A 16319-nucleotide genomic window follows, 5' to 3' on the forward strand; every position below is an offset into this window, starting at 1 on the left:
GGAAAAGGCGCTGGCTAGGCCACTTATTATCTTATAAATACTGTCAGATCACCTCTCATCCTCCTTTGCTCCAAAGTAAAAAGCCCTATCTCACTCAATCTGTCTTCCTTAAGCATGCTAAGCATCCTGGTAAATCTCCTCTGTACCCTCTCTGAAGCTTCCACTATAATGAGCTGACCAGAACTGAACACAGTGTTCACTGAGCAGAAGTCAAGCTCTGTTGTGGCTGACTAAAGATTTCAATGGACTGAAAGGTCTGGATTATATACATATTTTTGTGTGGTTGTATTTTACCTATATGTACTTATTATCTTGTATATGCGAGGACTAGGCCTCAAGCCACGGTGTCGCCTGTGAGAGGCATCCGAGCCAGAGTGCTTCACCGGGGGTGGTGTGGCGTGGTGTCCTGACTGGAATCAGTGCTGCCCAACCACCCCCCCCAGTGCTCGCTGGGCAGAAGACTAGCTCTATTGTGGTCAATTGCAGATTGCTGGCATGAGTTTGGACTCATTGCTTGACTATGATGTCATTTGTGCTTGTTACCTTGTACGTGCTCTTGGTGTTATGTGAGACTCTTGGTTCTGTATTTTGTATCTTGACTCCACAGCAATGCTTTTTTGTTTGGCTGTATTCATGGGCATCCCATGTACGGATGAATGACAATTCAGCTTGAATTGAATACTCCAAGTGTAGTCTAACCAGGGTTTTATAGAGCTGCAACATTACCTCACAGCTCTTGAACTCAATCTCCCAACTAATGATGACCAACACCCCTTGTGCCCCATCAACTTGTGCTGCAACTCTGAGGGACATATGGACATGGACTCCACACTGCCAAGAATCCTGTCAGTAACCCTATAACCTGCCTTCAAGTCCGACCTCTCAAAATGTAACTTTTCCACACTTTTCTGGGTTGAACTCCATCTGCCACCTCTCAGCTGAGCTCTGCATTCGTCAATGTCCCATTGTATGGTAACTTCTACACTATCCACAATAATACTCAGGAGAGACTGGTAGGTCCGAATTTTAAAAATCCTTTGTTGTAATTAAGATGCAGACATGAAAAGAGCAACCTGCAACGTACGCCACTCTCCAGGTGTGACTGAAGTGTTCGGATGTAGGTCTGGGTCCGGTCATCCTTCAGCTCAACGTAGGCAGGTTGCAGGAAGCTCATACCGATGGGCTCTGCCACCTTTGACATCAACTTGACCAGCTCCTTGGCATATGTGGCACTGTGCTTTGGGAAAAAGAGAGCCCAGCAATGCATTGGAACCTGTGGAACATGCACGGTATGAGAATCTTTCCAATAGGTTCAAAGTAAATTTATCAACGTACATATATGTCACCACATACTACCTTAAGGTTAATTTTCTTGCTGGCATTCTCAGTAGAACAGAGAAATACAACAGAATCAATGAAAAGTTGCAACGGAATCTGGGCCAGCTGGGAAAATGACAAATGGAATTTAATGCACACAAGTGTGAGGTTTTGCACTTCAAGAAGACAAACCAAGGTAGGTCTTAAATGGTGAGCAACGGGGTGCTGAGGGGTGCAGAACAGAGGGATCTGGGAATACTGATCCATAGTTCCTTGAAAATGCCACCACAGGAAGTTAGATCAAAAAGAAAACTTCTGGAACTTTGGACTTCATAAATCAAAGTATCGAGTACAAAAGTTGGGATGTTATGTTGAAGTTGTACAAAATGCTGGGGGTGCGGCCGAATTTGGAGTATTGTGTGCAGTTTTGGTCACCTACCTACAGGAAGATGTAAATAAGACTGAAAGAGTGCAGAGGAAATTTACAAGGATATTGCCAGGACTTGAGCTTTAGGGAGAGGTTGAATAGATTGGGACTGTATTCCCTACAGCAAGGGTTCCCAACCTGGGATCCACAGACCCCTCCATTAATGGGAAGGCTCATTGGCATAAAAAAGGTTGAGAACCCCTGCTTGAAACTGGAGAAGAATGAGGGAAGATTTGATGGCAGTATACCAAATTTCAGGGGATAAAGAGAAAAGCAAGCAGACTTTCTCCACTGAGGGTGGTTGAGATGAAAACTAGAGGTCCTGGGTTAAGTGTAAAAGGTGAAATGCGTAATAGGGTCATGAGGGTGAATGTTTTCACTCAGCAGGTGAACTGATTACAACCTTGAGAGATTTGGATAGGTATATGGAGGAGAATGGAGGACTCTGGTGCAGATGCAGGTCGATGGGACTAGGCAGTTTAATTGTTCAGCACAGAGATGGGCTAAAGGACCTGTTTCAGTGTTATAGTGTTTTATGACTTCTATGACTCTTAAAACTACACAAAGACTGATGAATAACCAATGTGCAAATAAAAAGAAAATATAAGTAAATAAATAATACTGGGAACATGAGTTATAGTGCCTTTAATGGCTAGAAGATCCTTTTTGCTGAACTGGAGAGAGATTACTCCTCCTACCACATTTCATTGGTTTTCTCAAACTATGCTCTGTTTAAATTTGGAAAAAATTAGAAGTGTTGTTTATGACCCCTCCAACAAATTCGAAAAGACTTGGAGGCCATTTATTCAACATTTTCATATGATGTAATTTGCCCATTTCCAAACTTATTTAACTTCTTTGTAATGTTGGTTGAGAGGAACGGAGTCATCGACACTAAGGTTTTCTTTTTTCTCTTTGTTTATGATGTTACAAAACAGCCCATGTCTTTTAATTAAGCTTAGTTCATTAATTCTGTTTAGACTAGTTTTTTTTGGAGGGTGGGGGTTATTTTTTTTCCTTTTTCATGACTTTTTTTTAAGGTACTTTTCTTTGTTTTATATTATTCATCTGTATCCTATATGATTGGGAGTTGTATCATTTAAGTGTTATCTGGCTTTATAATCACTTATGTTAATTTTAATTATAACAATGTGTTCCCAATAACTTTGTACTACTACCATGTTATGTTTATTTCTATGAAGTTAATAAAAAGATTGAAAAAGAAAAAAAAAGAAAGGAAAAGAAAGTAAAAGTGAGCCCGTAGGCTGTGGAATCAGTTCAGAGTTGAGGCTAGTGAAGTTATCAACACTGGTTCAGGAGCCTGATGGCTGTAGGGTAATAACTGTTCCTGAACCTGATAGAGTGGGACCCAAGGCTCTGTACTCCTTGTCCGAAAGCAGCATTCCACCCCACAACCCTTCACCCTGCCTCACCACCCTTGATGCCAAGTACGATTAAGTTCTCAGTCTTGTACAGCATTTCCACAGGAAGTTTTAACATTAAACTACATAATAATACCTTTAGCACCTGCTCTTGTCCAAGTGACTCTTCAATCTGTGAATGCGTTCCTAAACCTTAGCAAAACTATGAAGGTATGAGGCCAATCTGGCTATGATTGAATTGAAACTCCATTAAATGATTCAAGATTCAAGTGCATTCATTATCAAAGAATGTATAAATTACACAAGCTTGAGATTTGCTTTTTCACAAGGAGCCACAAAGCAAGAAACCTGAAAGAACCCAAATTAAAGAATAAAAAAAAAAGACCAACATGATGCGCAAGAGAAAAAACAACTGAAGTGAACAACTGCATTTCAAACCAAAATTAAATCCCCATCCAAACCCCGGCGCAGCTCGGAGTTGGCCCAAAAGCCTCGCTCACTCATCAGTTCATATCAGTGGCACGGAGCACAGCAGCTGGGGCAGTGCCACGAAGATGACCATCATGGAGAATGAACGGAATCAGCTCTTATCCCGACCGATGCCCTGTCTATCAGTCTATCTGGGCCAGCATTTAAATTGACTAAACAATGGAAAAGTGAAGGGCCCTGGCACCCTGGAGACAGAGCAGTGAATATCGTGGAGAACGAGTGAAATCGGTTCTTGCCTCCGATCTGGGCTGGCATTTAAATTGTCTAAAGAGTGAACCGTACCCCGCACTAGGATCTGGGCACCACTGCAGCAAAAGGCTCTGGGCCTAGACCACCGAACCCAGCCCAGATTTCATCGCCCAGCCCGAAGTGACAAGATAATTTTAGAAGACTGAAGATCTCAAATATGGTGCCTCAATCCTGGGTTTTGGTAGTTTGCCAGCAGTACAGTGGTGTAGTGGCTATCTTAACGCTACTAAAGTGCCAGAGACCTGGGATCAATTCCAACGTTATATACCAATGAGTTGTACATGTTCCATGTGACTGTGTGGGTTTCTTCCAGGTGCTCTGGTTTCCTCCCACATTCCAATGACATATGGGTTACAAGATTAATCAGTCTTTTGGGTGTAATTGGGCTTGAAGAGCCTGTTACATGCTGTATCTCTAAATACAATAAATAAAAATATGAAATACACACCCACAGTGAATGGAGAAGAGTTTATAGTGGAGTTTGATCATAGTACAAGTTCAGTTGATTTCAAATTAAGGCAACCGTGCCCATAACAAATTAACAAGTGGATAATGCCACAAATATTCGGTAGTAAGAAAACATCTGTGAAGAAATGGGGGAAATGCAGATTTCCACATCAATGATCCTTGAACAGGCCAAGATAATGATGGGAAGCTGTTTTAGCGAGATGCAGAGAAGGGGGCACGGCTGGAAGGAACAAGTGATAGGCTGGATGCCCAGAAAGAAAGATGTCAACACTACTGCCACTGCCATCAGCTGAAGCAGGGTGATGAAGGCTTGCTGGCTGCATATCATCTGTCTGAAGGACATTTAGATCATAAGACTATAAGACATGAGAGCAGAACAAAGCCAGTGAGCCCTTGTTTAAACAAAGAGAGGGTCAACAAATGATGTGGGAACAGAGAGATACAGAACATAACAATTGCTGCAAATCTCAAATAACAGAGGTCAGGCAGCAGAGACAAAAATAGTTAACGTGACAAGTTGGCAATTCTTCATTAAGGAGGCATGTTATCTGAAATTCAATGTTGCCAGGCTGGAAATTCAAGATGCCATTCCTTAAGCTTACATTGAGTTTCACTGCAACAAGGGCAAAATCAGAATCAGGTATATTATCACTGACATTTCGTGAAATTTGTTTTGTGATACTAGTACAATATTTAAAATACACTAGATTAAAAAAAGAAAAATATATAAAAAAATAGATTAGCAGGACAAAAAGAGACTGACAATAGTGAGTAATGCTCATGGTGTGCAAGACCACACATGCACCCATGTATGTACGTTTTAGGAACAGATTCTTTCCCTCTGCCATCAGATTTCTGAACAGTCCATGAACCCAACTTCACTATTTTTGCACTAGTATTATAAGTAATTTTAATGTCCTGCTTGTACTGCTGTCACAAAACAACAAATTTCACAATGTATTTCAGTGATAATAAGCCTAATTCTGATTAACCAAATTCAATTTAACCTATCATGATGCTCCACTCAATTGCACTGATGCAGCTGCCCAAGGGCAGTCACTCACCGACCCTGTAAAACTTACCCCAGAGATTACTTTCTCCCGTGCAACTTCCCTTGACCAGTTAACATCAGGCCCACAAGAAAATGACTTGTGTCGAAGAACGATCTTCTCAGGAGGTAGGACTCTTGCCTCTGTCTGTTAAGAGAACGAAACAGATTAAAGAAATATTGTATTAAGACCTTAAGATATAGGAGCAGAATTAGGCCATTTTGCCCATCGAGTCTGTTCCGCCATTTCATCATGGCTGATCCATTATTCCTCTCTGCCCCAGCCTCCTGCTTTCTCCCCGTATCCCTTCACGCCTTAAAACCATATAACAATTACAGCACGGAAACAGACCATCTCGGCCCTTCTAGTCCATGCCGAACTCTTACTCTCACCTAGTCCCACCGACCTGCACTCAGCCCATAACCCTCCATTCCCTTCCTGTCCATACAGCTGTCCAATTTAATTTTAAACGACAACATCGAACCTGCCTCAACCACTTCTGCTGGAAGCTCGTTCCACACAGCTACCACTCTCTGAGTAAAGAAGTTCCCCCTCGTGTTACCCCTAAACTTTTGCCCTTTAACTCTCAACTCATGTCCTTTTGTTTGAATCTCCCCCACTCTCAATGGAAAAAGCCTATCCACGTCAACTCTATCGATCTCCCTCATAATTTGAAATAATTCTATCAAGTCCCCCCTCAACCTTCTACGTTCCAAAGAATAAAGACTCAACTTGTTCAACCTTTCTCTGTTACTTAGGTGATGAAACCCAGGTAACATTCTAGTAAATCTTCTCTGTACTCTCTCTATTTTGTTGACATCTTTCCTAAAATTCGGTGACCAAAACTGTACACAATACTCCAAATTTGACCTCACCAATGCCTTGTACAATTTTAACATTACATCCCAATTCCTATACTGAATGCTCTGATTTATAAAGGCCAGCATACCAAAAGCTTTCTTCACCACCCTATCCACATGAGATTCCACCTTCAGGGAACTATGCACCATTATTCCTAGATCTCTCTGTTCTACTGCAGTCTTCAATGCCTTACCATTTACCATGTATGTCCTATTTTGATTAGTCCTACCAAAATGTAGCACCTCACATTTATCAATATTAAACTCCATCTGCCATCTTTCAGCCCACTCTTCGAACTGGCCTAAATCTCTCTGCAAGCTTTGAAAACCTACTTCATTATCCACAACTCCACCTAGCTTAGTATCATCTGCATACTTACTCGTCCAATTTACTACCCCATCATCCAGATCATTAATGTATATGACAAATAACATTGGACCTAGTACAGATCCCTGAGGCACACCACTAGTCACTGGCCTCCAACCTGACAAACAGTTACCCACCACCACTCTCTGGCATCTCCCATCCAGCCACTGCTGAATCCATTTTACTACTTCAATATTAATACTTAACAATTGAACCTTCCTAACCAACCTTCCATGTGGGACCTTGTCAAAGGCCTTACTGAAGTCCATATAGACAACATCCACCACTTTACCCTCGTCAACTTTCTTAGTAACCTCGTCAAAAAATTCACTAAGATTTGTCAAACATGACCTTCCACGCACAAATCCATGTTGACTGTTCCTAATCAGACCCTGTCTATCCAGATAATTATATATACCATCTCTAAGGATACTTTCCATCAGTTTACCCACCACTGACGTCAAACTCACAGGCCGACAATTGCCAGGTTTTGTCTTAGAACCCTTTTAAACAATGGAACAACATGAGCAATACGCCAATCCTCCAGCACCATCCCCGTTTCTAATGACATTTGAAATATTTCTGTCCGAGCCCCTGCTATTTCCACAAACTTCCCTCAAGGTCCTAGGGAATATCCTGTCAGGACCCAGAGACTTATCCACCTTTATATTCCTTAAAAGCTCCAGTACTACCAGTACTACTACTTCTTTAATCATCATAGTTTCCATAACTTTCCTACCTGTTAGATTATATTACACAATTCAGTATCCTTCTCCTTCATGAATACCGAAGAAAAGAAATTGTTCAGAATCTCCCCCATCTCTTTTGGCTCCACACACAGCTGTCCACTCTGATTCTCCAAGGGACCAATTTTTATCCCTCACTATTCTTTTGCTATTAATATAACAGTAGAAACCCTTGGGATTTATTTTCACCTTACTTGCCAAAGCAACCTCACATCTTCTTTTAGCTTTTCTAATTTCTTTCTTAAGATTCTTTTTACATTCTTTATATTCCTCGAGCACCTCATTTACTCCATGCTGCCTATATTTGTTGTAGATAGCTCTCTTTTTCCGAACCAAGTTTCCAATATCCCTTGAAAACCATGGCTCTCTCAAACTTTTAACCTTTCCTCTCAACCTGAAAGGAACATAAAAGATTCTGTACTCTCAAAATTTCACCTTTAAGTGGCCTCCATTTCTCTATTACATTCTTCCCATAAAACAAATTGTCCCAATCCACTCCTTCTAACTCGTTTTGCATCTCCTCAAAGTTAGCCTTTCTCCAATCAAAAATCTCAACCCCGGGCCCAGACTTATCCTTCTCCATAATTATATTGAAACTAATAGCATTGTGATCACTGGACCCGAAGGGCTCCCCAACACAAACCTCCGTCACCTGACCTACCTCATTCCCTTACAGGAGATCCAACACTGCCCCTTCTCTAGTTAGTACCTCTATGTATTGCTGCAAAAAACTATCCTGCACACATATTATAAACTCCAAACCATCCAGCCCTTTTACAGTATGGGCTTCTCAGTCTATGTGTGGAAAATTAAAATCTCCCACAATTTGTGCTTACTACAAATATCTGCTATCTCCTTACAAATTTGCTCCTCCAATTCTCACTCCCCATTTGGTGGTCTATAATACACCCCCATAAGAGTTACTCCTCCTTTCCCATTCCTGAATTCCACCCAAATAGCCTCCCTAGACAAGCCCTCCAATCTATCCTGACAGAGCACCGCTGTAATATTTTCTCTGACAAGCAATGCAACACCTCCCCCTCTTGTCCTTCCGATTCTATCATACCTGAAGCAATTAAATCCAGGAATATTTAGTTGCCAATCACACCCCTCCTGTAACCATGTTTCACTAATAGCCACCACATCATACTTCCAGGTTTCAATCCATGCTTTAAGCTCATCCACCTTTCATATAATGCTCCTAGCATTAAAATAAATGCATTTAAGAATTTTTCCATCTTTTACTCTCTGTTTATCACTAATGGTGCAATCAAAAATCTATAAACCTCTGCCTCAAATATTCAGAAAGATTTGGCCTCCACAGCTGCCTGTGGCAACAAATTCCACAGATTCCACTCCCTGGCTAAAGAAATTCCTCTTCATCTCTTGTTCTAAAAAGACCTCCCTCTATTACGATGCTGTGTCCTCTAGTCTTTGACTCTACCATCATAGGAAACATCGTCTGCACATCCACCCTATCAAGACCTTTAATCATTCAATACATTTCAATTAGGTCACCCCTCATCCTTCTGAATTCCAGTGAATACAGGCCCAGAGCCATCAACTGATCTTCATATGACAAGCCACTCAATCCTGGAATCATTTTCATGAACCTCCTTTAAACCCTCTCCAGTGTCAGCACATCCTTTCTAAGAGATCAAAACTGCCCCCAATACTCCAAGTTAGACCTCACAGTGCTTTATAAAGTCTCAACATTAGATCCTTGTTTTTATATTCTAGTCCTCTTGAAATGAATGCTAACATCACATTTGCCTTTCTCACCACAGACTCAACCTGCAAATTAACCTTCAGGGAATCCTGCACAAGGAATCCAAAGTCCCTTTGCCTCTCAAATTTTTGATTTTTCTCTCCACTTAGAGAATAGTCTACCCTTTTATTTCAAAGTTGCTGGTGAACGCAGCAGGCCAAGCAGCATCTGTAGGAAGAGGTGCAGTCGACGTTTCAGGCCGAGACCCTTCGTCAGGACTAACTGAAGGAAGAGTGAGTAAGGGATTTGAAAGTTGGAGGGGGAGGGGGAGATCCAAAATGATAGGAGAAGACAGGAGGGGGAGGGATAGAGCCGTGAGCTGGACAGGTGATAAGCAAAAGGGGATACGAGAGGATCATGGGACAGGAGGTCCGGGAAGAAAGACAAGGAGGGGAGGGGTGACCCAGAGGATGGGCAAGAGGTATATTCAGAGGGACAGAGGGAGAAAAAGGAGAGTGAGAGAAAGAATGTGTGCATAAAAATGAGTAACAGATGGGGTACGAGGGGGAGGTGGGGCCTAGCGGAAGTTAGAGAAGTCAATGTTCATGCCATCAGGTTGGAGGCTACCCAGACGGAATATAAGGTGTTGTTCCTCCAACCTGAGTGTGTCTTCATCTTTACAGTAGAGGAGGCCGTGGATAGACATGCCAGAATGGGAATGGGATGTGGAATTAAAATGTGTGGCCACTGGGAGATCCTGCTTTCTCTGGCGGACAGAGCGTAGATGTTCAGCAAAGCGGTCTCCCAGTCTGCGTCGGGTCTCGTCAATATATAAAAGGCCACATCGGGAGCACCGGATGCAGTATATCACCCCAGTCGACTCACAGGTGAAGTGTGGCCTCACCTGGAAGGACTGTTTGGGGCCCTGAATGGTGGTAAGGGAGGAAGTGTAAGGGCATGTGTGGCACTTGTTCCGCTTACACGGATAAATGCCAGGAGGGAGATCAGTGGGGAGGGATGGGGGGGGACGAATGGACAAGGGAGTTGTGTAGGGAGCGATCCCTGCGGAATGCAGAGGGGGGGGGAGGGAAAGATGCGCTTAGTGGTGGGATCCTGTTGGAGGTGGCGGAAGTTACAGAGAATAATATGTTGGACCCGGAGGCTGGTGGGGTGGTAGGTGAGGACCGGGGAACCCTATTCCTAGTGGGGTGGTGGGAGGATGGAGTGAGAGCAGATGTACGTGAAATGGGGGAGATGCGTTTAAGAGCAGAGTTGATAATGGAGGAAGGGAAGCCCCTTTCTTTAAAAAAGGAAGACATCTCCCTCGTCCTAGAATGAAAAGCCTCATCCTGAGAGCAGACTCCCTCCTGGCACTTATCCGTGTAAGCGGAACAAGTGCTACACATGCCCTTACACTTCCTCCCTTACCATCATTCAGGGCCCCAAACAGTCCTTCCAGGTGAGGCATCACTTCACCTGTGAGTCGCCTGGGGTGATATACTGCGTCCGGTGCTCCCGATGTGGCCTTTTATATATTGGCGAGACCCGACGCAGACTGGGAGACCGCTTTGCTGAACATCTACGCTCTGTCCGCCAGAGAAAGCAGGATCACCCAGTGGCCACACATTTTAATTCCACATCCCATTCCCATTCTGACATGTCTATCCACAGCCTCCTCTACTGTAAAGATGAAGCCACACTCAGGTTGGAGGAACAACACCTTATATTCCGTCTGGGTAGCCTCCAACCTGATGGCATGAACATTGACTTCTCTAACTTCCGCGAGGCCCCACCTCCCCCTCGTACCCCATCTGTTACTCATTTTTATGCACACATTCTTTCTCTCACTCTCCTTTTTCTCCCTCTGTCCCTCTGAATATACCTCTTGCCCATCCTCTGGGTCACGCCTCCCCTCCTTGTCTTTCTTCCCGGACCTCCTGTCCCATGATCCTCTCGTATCCCCTTTTGCCTATCACCTGTCCAGCTCGCGGCTCTATCCCTCCCCCTCCTGTCTTCTCCTATCATTTTGGATCTCCCCCTCCCCCTCCAGCTTTCAAATCCCTTACTCACTCTTCCTTCAGTTAGTCCTGACGAAGGGTCTTGGCCTGAAACGTCGACTGCACCTCTTCCTAGAGATGCTGCCTGGCCTGCTGCGTTCACCAGCAACTTTGATGTATGTTGCTTGAATTTCAAGCATCTGCAGAATTCCTGTTGTTTACTCTTTTATTTCTGCTATCTAAGTGCATGACTGTACACTTCCCGACACTGTATTCCGTCTGCCACTTCTTTGCGCTAATCTGTCTAATTCCTCCTGTAGCCTACTTCCTCAAAACTACCTGCCTCTCCACCAATCTTCATATCATTCACAAACTTTACAACAAAGCCATCAATTCTGTCATCCAATTCATTGTAAAAAGAATCAGTCCCAACACAGACCCCTGTGGAACACCACTAGTCACCAGCAGCAATCCAGAAAAGGCCCCCTTTATTCCCACTCTTTGCCTCCTGCCAATCAGCCACTGCTTTATCCACGCTAGTATCTTTCCTGTCATAGAAAAAATTACAGGAAATGGAGAGGCAGCCGAACAGTCACAAAAGGGACGGAGCAGCATTGCTCTACCTGAAGAACATCACATTGAACGAGGGCAGCCTCTGGGACCTGCTGCATCCTCCAAGATGAAATAATGGAGGTAGTGCAGCAACTATGTTATGCTTCACAGCATCAGTGATTAGGATACAATTCCTACCACTGTCTTTAAGGACACTGTATGTGCTCCCTGTGAACGTGGGTTTCCTCTAGGTGTTTCAGTTTCCTCACACATTCCAAAGACGTACCGGTTAGGGTTATGAGTTGTGGGCATGCTGTGTTGGTGACACTCATGGGCTGCCTCCAGTATGCCCTCAAGACTATATTATCACTGACATGTTTTGATGTATACAAATAAAACTAATCTTAGGTAAAAACCAAAATCTGATCTGCCTCAGGCTTATGGAAGAGTCAAGGACACCATGTTGGGGAGAACACAAATTTTCCCAAGTTTTCTGGAGAATTCCAAAACCAGGAAGCAGGTGGACTGACAACCCTCTGCCAGACTCTAAGGCTGTGGAAGAGGGCAGCTCCCTCATTCTGTAGGTGTACACTCTATGGCCACTTTATTAGGCACATTTGATCATTATTGCAAATATCTAATTAGCCAATCATGTGGCAGCAACTCAATGCATAAAAACATGCGGACTTGGTCAAGAGGTTCAGACCCAACATCAGAACGGGGAAGAAATGTGATCTTAGTGACATTGACCATAGAATGATTTTTGGTGCCAAATGGGGTGGTTTCAGCATCTCAGAAACTGATTTTCTGGGATTTTTAGGCAAAACAATCTGTAGAGTTTACAGAGAATGGTGTGAAAAACAAACATTCAGTAAGTGGCAGTTCTGTGGGAAAAGAAATGCCTTGTTAAGAGAAAGGTCAGGGGAGAATGGCCAGACTGGTTCAAGCTGACAGGAAGGTGACAGTAACTCAAATAACTACACGTTACAATAGTGGTGTGCAGAAAGAGCATCTCTGAAAGCACATATCGAATCTTGAAGTGGATAGGCTACGGCAGACCACCTCCGGTTCCACTCCTCTACCCAATAAAGTGACTACTGAGCGTATTCCAAACTTTTCACTGTACAAGTGGCAACGGTTCTCCCACCTTTTGCTGCACCACATATGGCCTAAGGACCACAAGGTCCAGACAGAGTTTCAGAAAGGCAAGGGTTTGCCTGACTCCACACTGGAGTAACGCTCAGCTTTTGACAGAATTGTAACACTCCCCTCTGCCAAATTCCAACAGCTTAACAAGACAAATCACCAGGACCCACTTCAAAAACATCACTGTCAATGTCGAGACCCCAGAGGGACAGCTCCTCCTGAGCACTGGCGTTTTCCTTGATGTTGTTCAGGAGTTTCCTCAAAGCCAGAGCACTCTGTTCAGGACTTTTGTTAATCTGTGCAGACATGTCCTGCAAGATCAAAGGAAACCTGGAAATTAGAACCATTAGAAGCACAGAGGAATATGTTCACACACCATTATTCAGAAAGCCCTTTTCCATTTAAGAAAATATCACTTCAAGGCTGTTCATCACACCACATCAGGCAGGAGGTACAGGAACCTTTTGTCCCACAATACCAAGTTCAGAAATAGTTATTATCCTATAATTAGGCTCCTGAACCGGTGTGGATAACTTCACCCACCACTACCGTGTACTGATTCACAACCTACAGACTCACTGTCAGGGACTCTAAGACTCACATTCTCAGCATTATTTATGCACAGTTTATCTTTTGTACATTAGTTGTTTGTCAGTTTTAGTTGTATGTAATTTTTCATTGATTCTATTGTATTTGTTTTCCCACAAACACTTGCAAAAAATTGAACCTCCAGGCAGCATATGGTAATATACTGTAGACGTACGCTGTTAATAAATTTACTTTGAAATTTGAGTAATTGTCACAAACGTCCTGCGAAATGAAGTGGCCACATTTTGAACGAATTGTTGAACTAGGATTGTTCTCTAACACATTCTCTCTGCGCTTCTTGGACAAAAGTCATCCCTCAGACTGGTTACGTGGTTGATACTCTATTTCAGTTTTTGCAATAGTCATAGTCATACTTTATTGATCCTGGGGGAAATTGGTTTTCATTACAGTTGCACCATAAATAATTAAATAGTAATAAAATCATAAATAATTAAATAGTAATATGTAAATTATGCCAGTAAATTATGAAATAAGTCCAGGACCAGCCTATTGGCTCAGAGTGTCTGACCCTCCAAGGGAGGAGTTGTAAAGTTTGATGGCCACAGGCAGGAATGACTTCCTATGACGCTCCGTGCTGCATCTCGGTGGAATGAGTCTCTGGCTGAATGTACTCCTGTGCCCACCCAGTACATTATGTAGTGGATGGGACACACTGACCAAGATGGCATGCAACTTTATTATGTTGGTGCCAAGTTTAAAAAAAAACTTCAAGGTCTTGGGTGTCAATATCACTGAGGATCTATCCTAGACCCAACATTTATCAATGCAGCTACAAAGAAGAAAGGCATGACACTGGTCATATTTCATGAGGAGTTTGAGGAGATTTGGTTTGTCACCAAAGATTCTAGCTAACTTCTGCAGATATATGGTGGAGAGCATTCTGACTATTTGCATCACTGTCTAGTATGGAGACACTGATGGACAGGATTGGGAAAAGCTGCAGAGGGTTGTAGACTCAGCGAGCATCATGGACACTAGCCTCGCAACTTTTGAGGGCATTGTCAAAATGCCGTAAGGCAGTGGCATCCATTAATAAGGACCCGCACCACCTAGGACATGCCCTCTTCTCTTTGCTACCAACAGGAAGGGGCTACAGGAAGCTGAAGACACACTCAATGTGTTAGTAACAGCTTCATCCCCTCAGTCATCAGATTTTTTTGAATGGACAATGAATCCATTAACACTAAATCATTATATTGTTCTTTTTGCACTACCTATTTTTATATATTCCTTAGTATTAAGTTTATAGCAATTTTTAATGTATTTCACTGTTCTGCTGCTACAAAACAATTAATTTCATGACACGTCAATGATAATAAAGCTGATTCAGTTTATACTTTGTCTTACAAAAGATCATGACTGAATCAGTGTTTTAAGTACATATCCAACAGGTTTACAAATCCTTAGAGCTCAAAACATTTACTTATTTAAGAGCTGGGAACTTGCCTGCTTTTAATCTCAAAGTTTATTGACCCCATTGCCTCCCCTCCCATGATAGTGATCATTACAAGTTCTTCCATACCCTATCAAACCATTTCACTGGGACATCTGTAGTGCTTTCCACCTTGTGGGCTGAAAAATTTTCAAAACTTATTGATCGTGATACAATAATAATGAATTTAGTACATTACCCCATTCTGGTGTGCTCCACTCAGGAAATCTCTGGGCAGTCACTACTTTAAGGGCAGAACCTATTCTCCTGTAGCCTTGTTAGGTTTTGGCTACTCTTTTACCTTATCATACAACTTAGAAAGACTTTCTCTATTTCAGTAAACAACATGATGCACATCTAGTTGTGCCCCTAAAGAAATTATAAAGTTCTTTGTAAATTCCTGACTTTGCGTTCACCAGCTAATTTTGTAAGCGTTCGCGTTACCTGTACCAGAACAAGAACAACAACGAAGTAATATCATTAACGTTCCTCCTGGGCAATTTACAGTGCAGGTACAACGAACCAGGCCCGCCGAGACAAAAACACTTGTGCTCGAAAGCCCACGCAAAAAGATAGAGCCCTTTGCGCACGTACTTCACCCTGCAATCAAACGGCTGCATGAGTAGTTGCCACATTCTCACATTTGACGTGATGTGGTTCAGTTACCCACCTTCATTGTGTGGAAATCCTTCTTCATCTGATCGGGTATATCCGTCATGTACGACAGCTCAGGCACAAGTAGTATTTCATTCCGTATTAACTAAATTTAAAAAAATTATACACAAATTACAAACGGAATCTGTCTCCAGTTTGAAACTAACCTCTGCATTATGTGGACAATTCACAAGTCTAGTGGAGCCTGGAGGTCAAGGAAAGACCGTCTGCACTAGGGTTAGAGGACTGTGTCTGAGCGTGCAGGGGTGGGGGAGAGAGGCATGAGGCTGGCTTTTGCTGTTTTGTTGTGTTGTGTTGTTCTGCTGAACGTTGTGGGCAGACTGTGTTGATGCCAGAATGTGTGGTGACACCCGTGGGCTTCCCCAGCACATCCTTGGGTGTGTTGGTTGTAAATGTAAGCGACACACTTCACTGCATGTTTTGGTGCGCATCTGAAGCAACCTTTAGCCAAAAAGCCTTTGTGAATGGGCACACAGGAGATTTACTGGAAAGGTTCAGGGTTGGTGGAGCTGGTAGGTGGAGAGAACAGAGAAACTGGAATTGTCTCCTGATGGTACAGGAGACCTAAATTAACAAAAAAAAAGAAAAAATGCAAATTCAAAATAATTATGAAATTTTAAAAAAGGGAATTCTGGAGATACCATACAGGCCAAACAATAGCCACAGAGATGGAAACAGAGTTAACATAGCAGGTTGCAGGTATTTCATAAGAACAGGAGACAGAGAACACAACTGTATGTTAAGTTGCAGAGGTAGTGGGTGGAGAGAAATTCCACTGGGAGAGGACAGGCAAGATGGAGAAATGAAGCAGGGAGCTGTCAACGCAACCGTCTCTGGAATGCTGAG

The 16319-nt window shown here is 42.9% G+C and overlaps 1 protein-coding gene across 2 annotated transcripts in view; it reads right to left on the minus strand.

Annotated features, from left to right (window-relative positions):
- Positions 1-16319, minus strand: part of piwil2 (piwi-like RNA-mediated gene silencing 2) — a 121621-nt gene that overhangs the window by 33707 nt on the left and 71595 nt on the right. For both annotated transcript variants that reach the window (XM_063057220.1, XM_063057219.1), the window contains 4 exons: positions 15469-15558; positions 12928-13068; positions 5415-5528; positions 1085-1273 (listed from right to left, as the gene is read on the minus strand). In XM_063057220.1, coding sequence (XP_062913290.1) covers positions 1085-1273; positions 5415-5528; positions 12928-13068; positions 15469-15558 — 534 coding nt within the window. The remainder of the gene's footprint in view (positions 1-1084; positions 1274-5414; positions 5529-12927; positions 13069-15468; positions 15559-16319) is intronic.

Source organism: Mobula hypostoma, chromosome 8 (assembly GCF_963921235.1).
Source record: "Mobula hypostoma chromosome 8, sMobHyp1.1, whole genome shotgun sequence".
Classification (NCBI taxonomy): Eukaryota; Metazoa; Chordata; class Chondrichthyes; order Myliobatiformes; family Myliobatidae; genus Mobula; species Mobula hypostoma.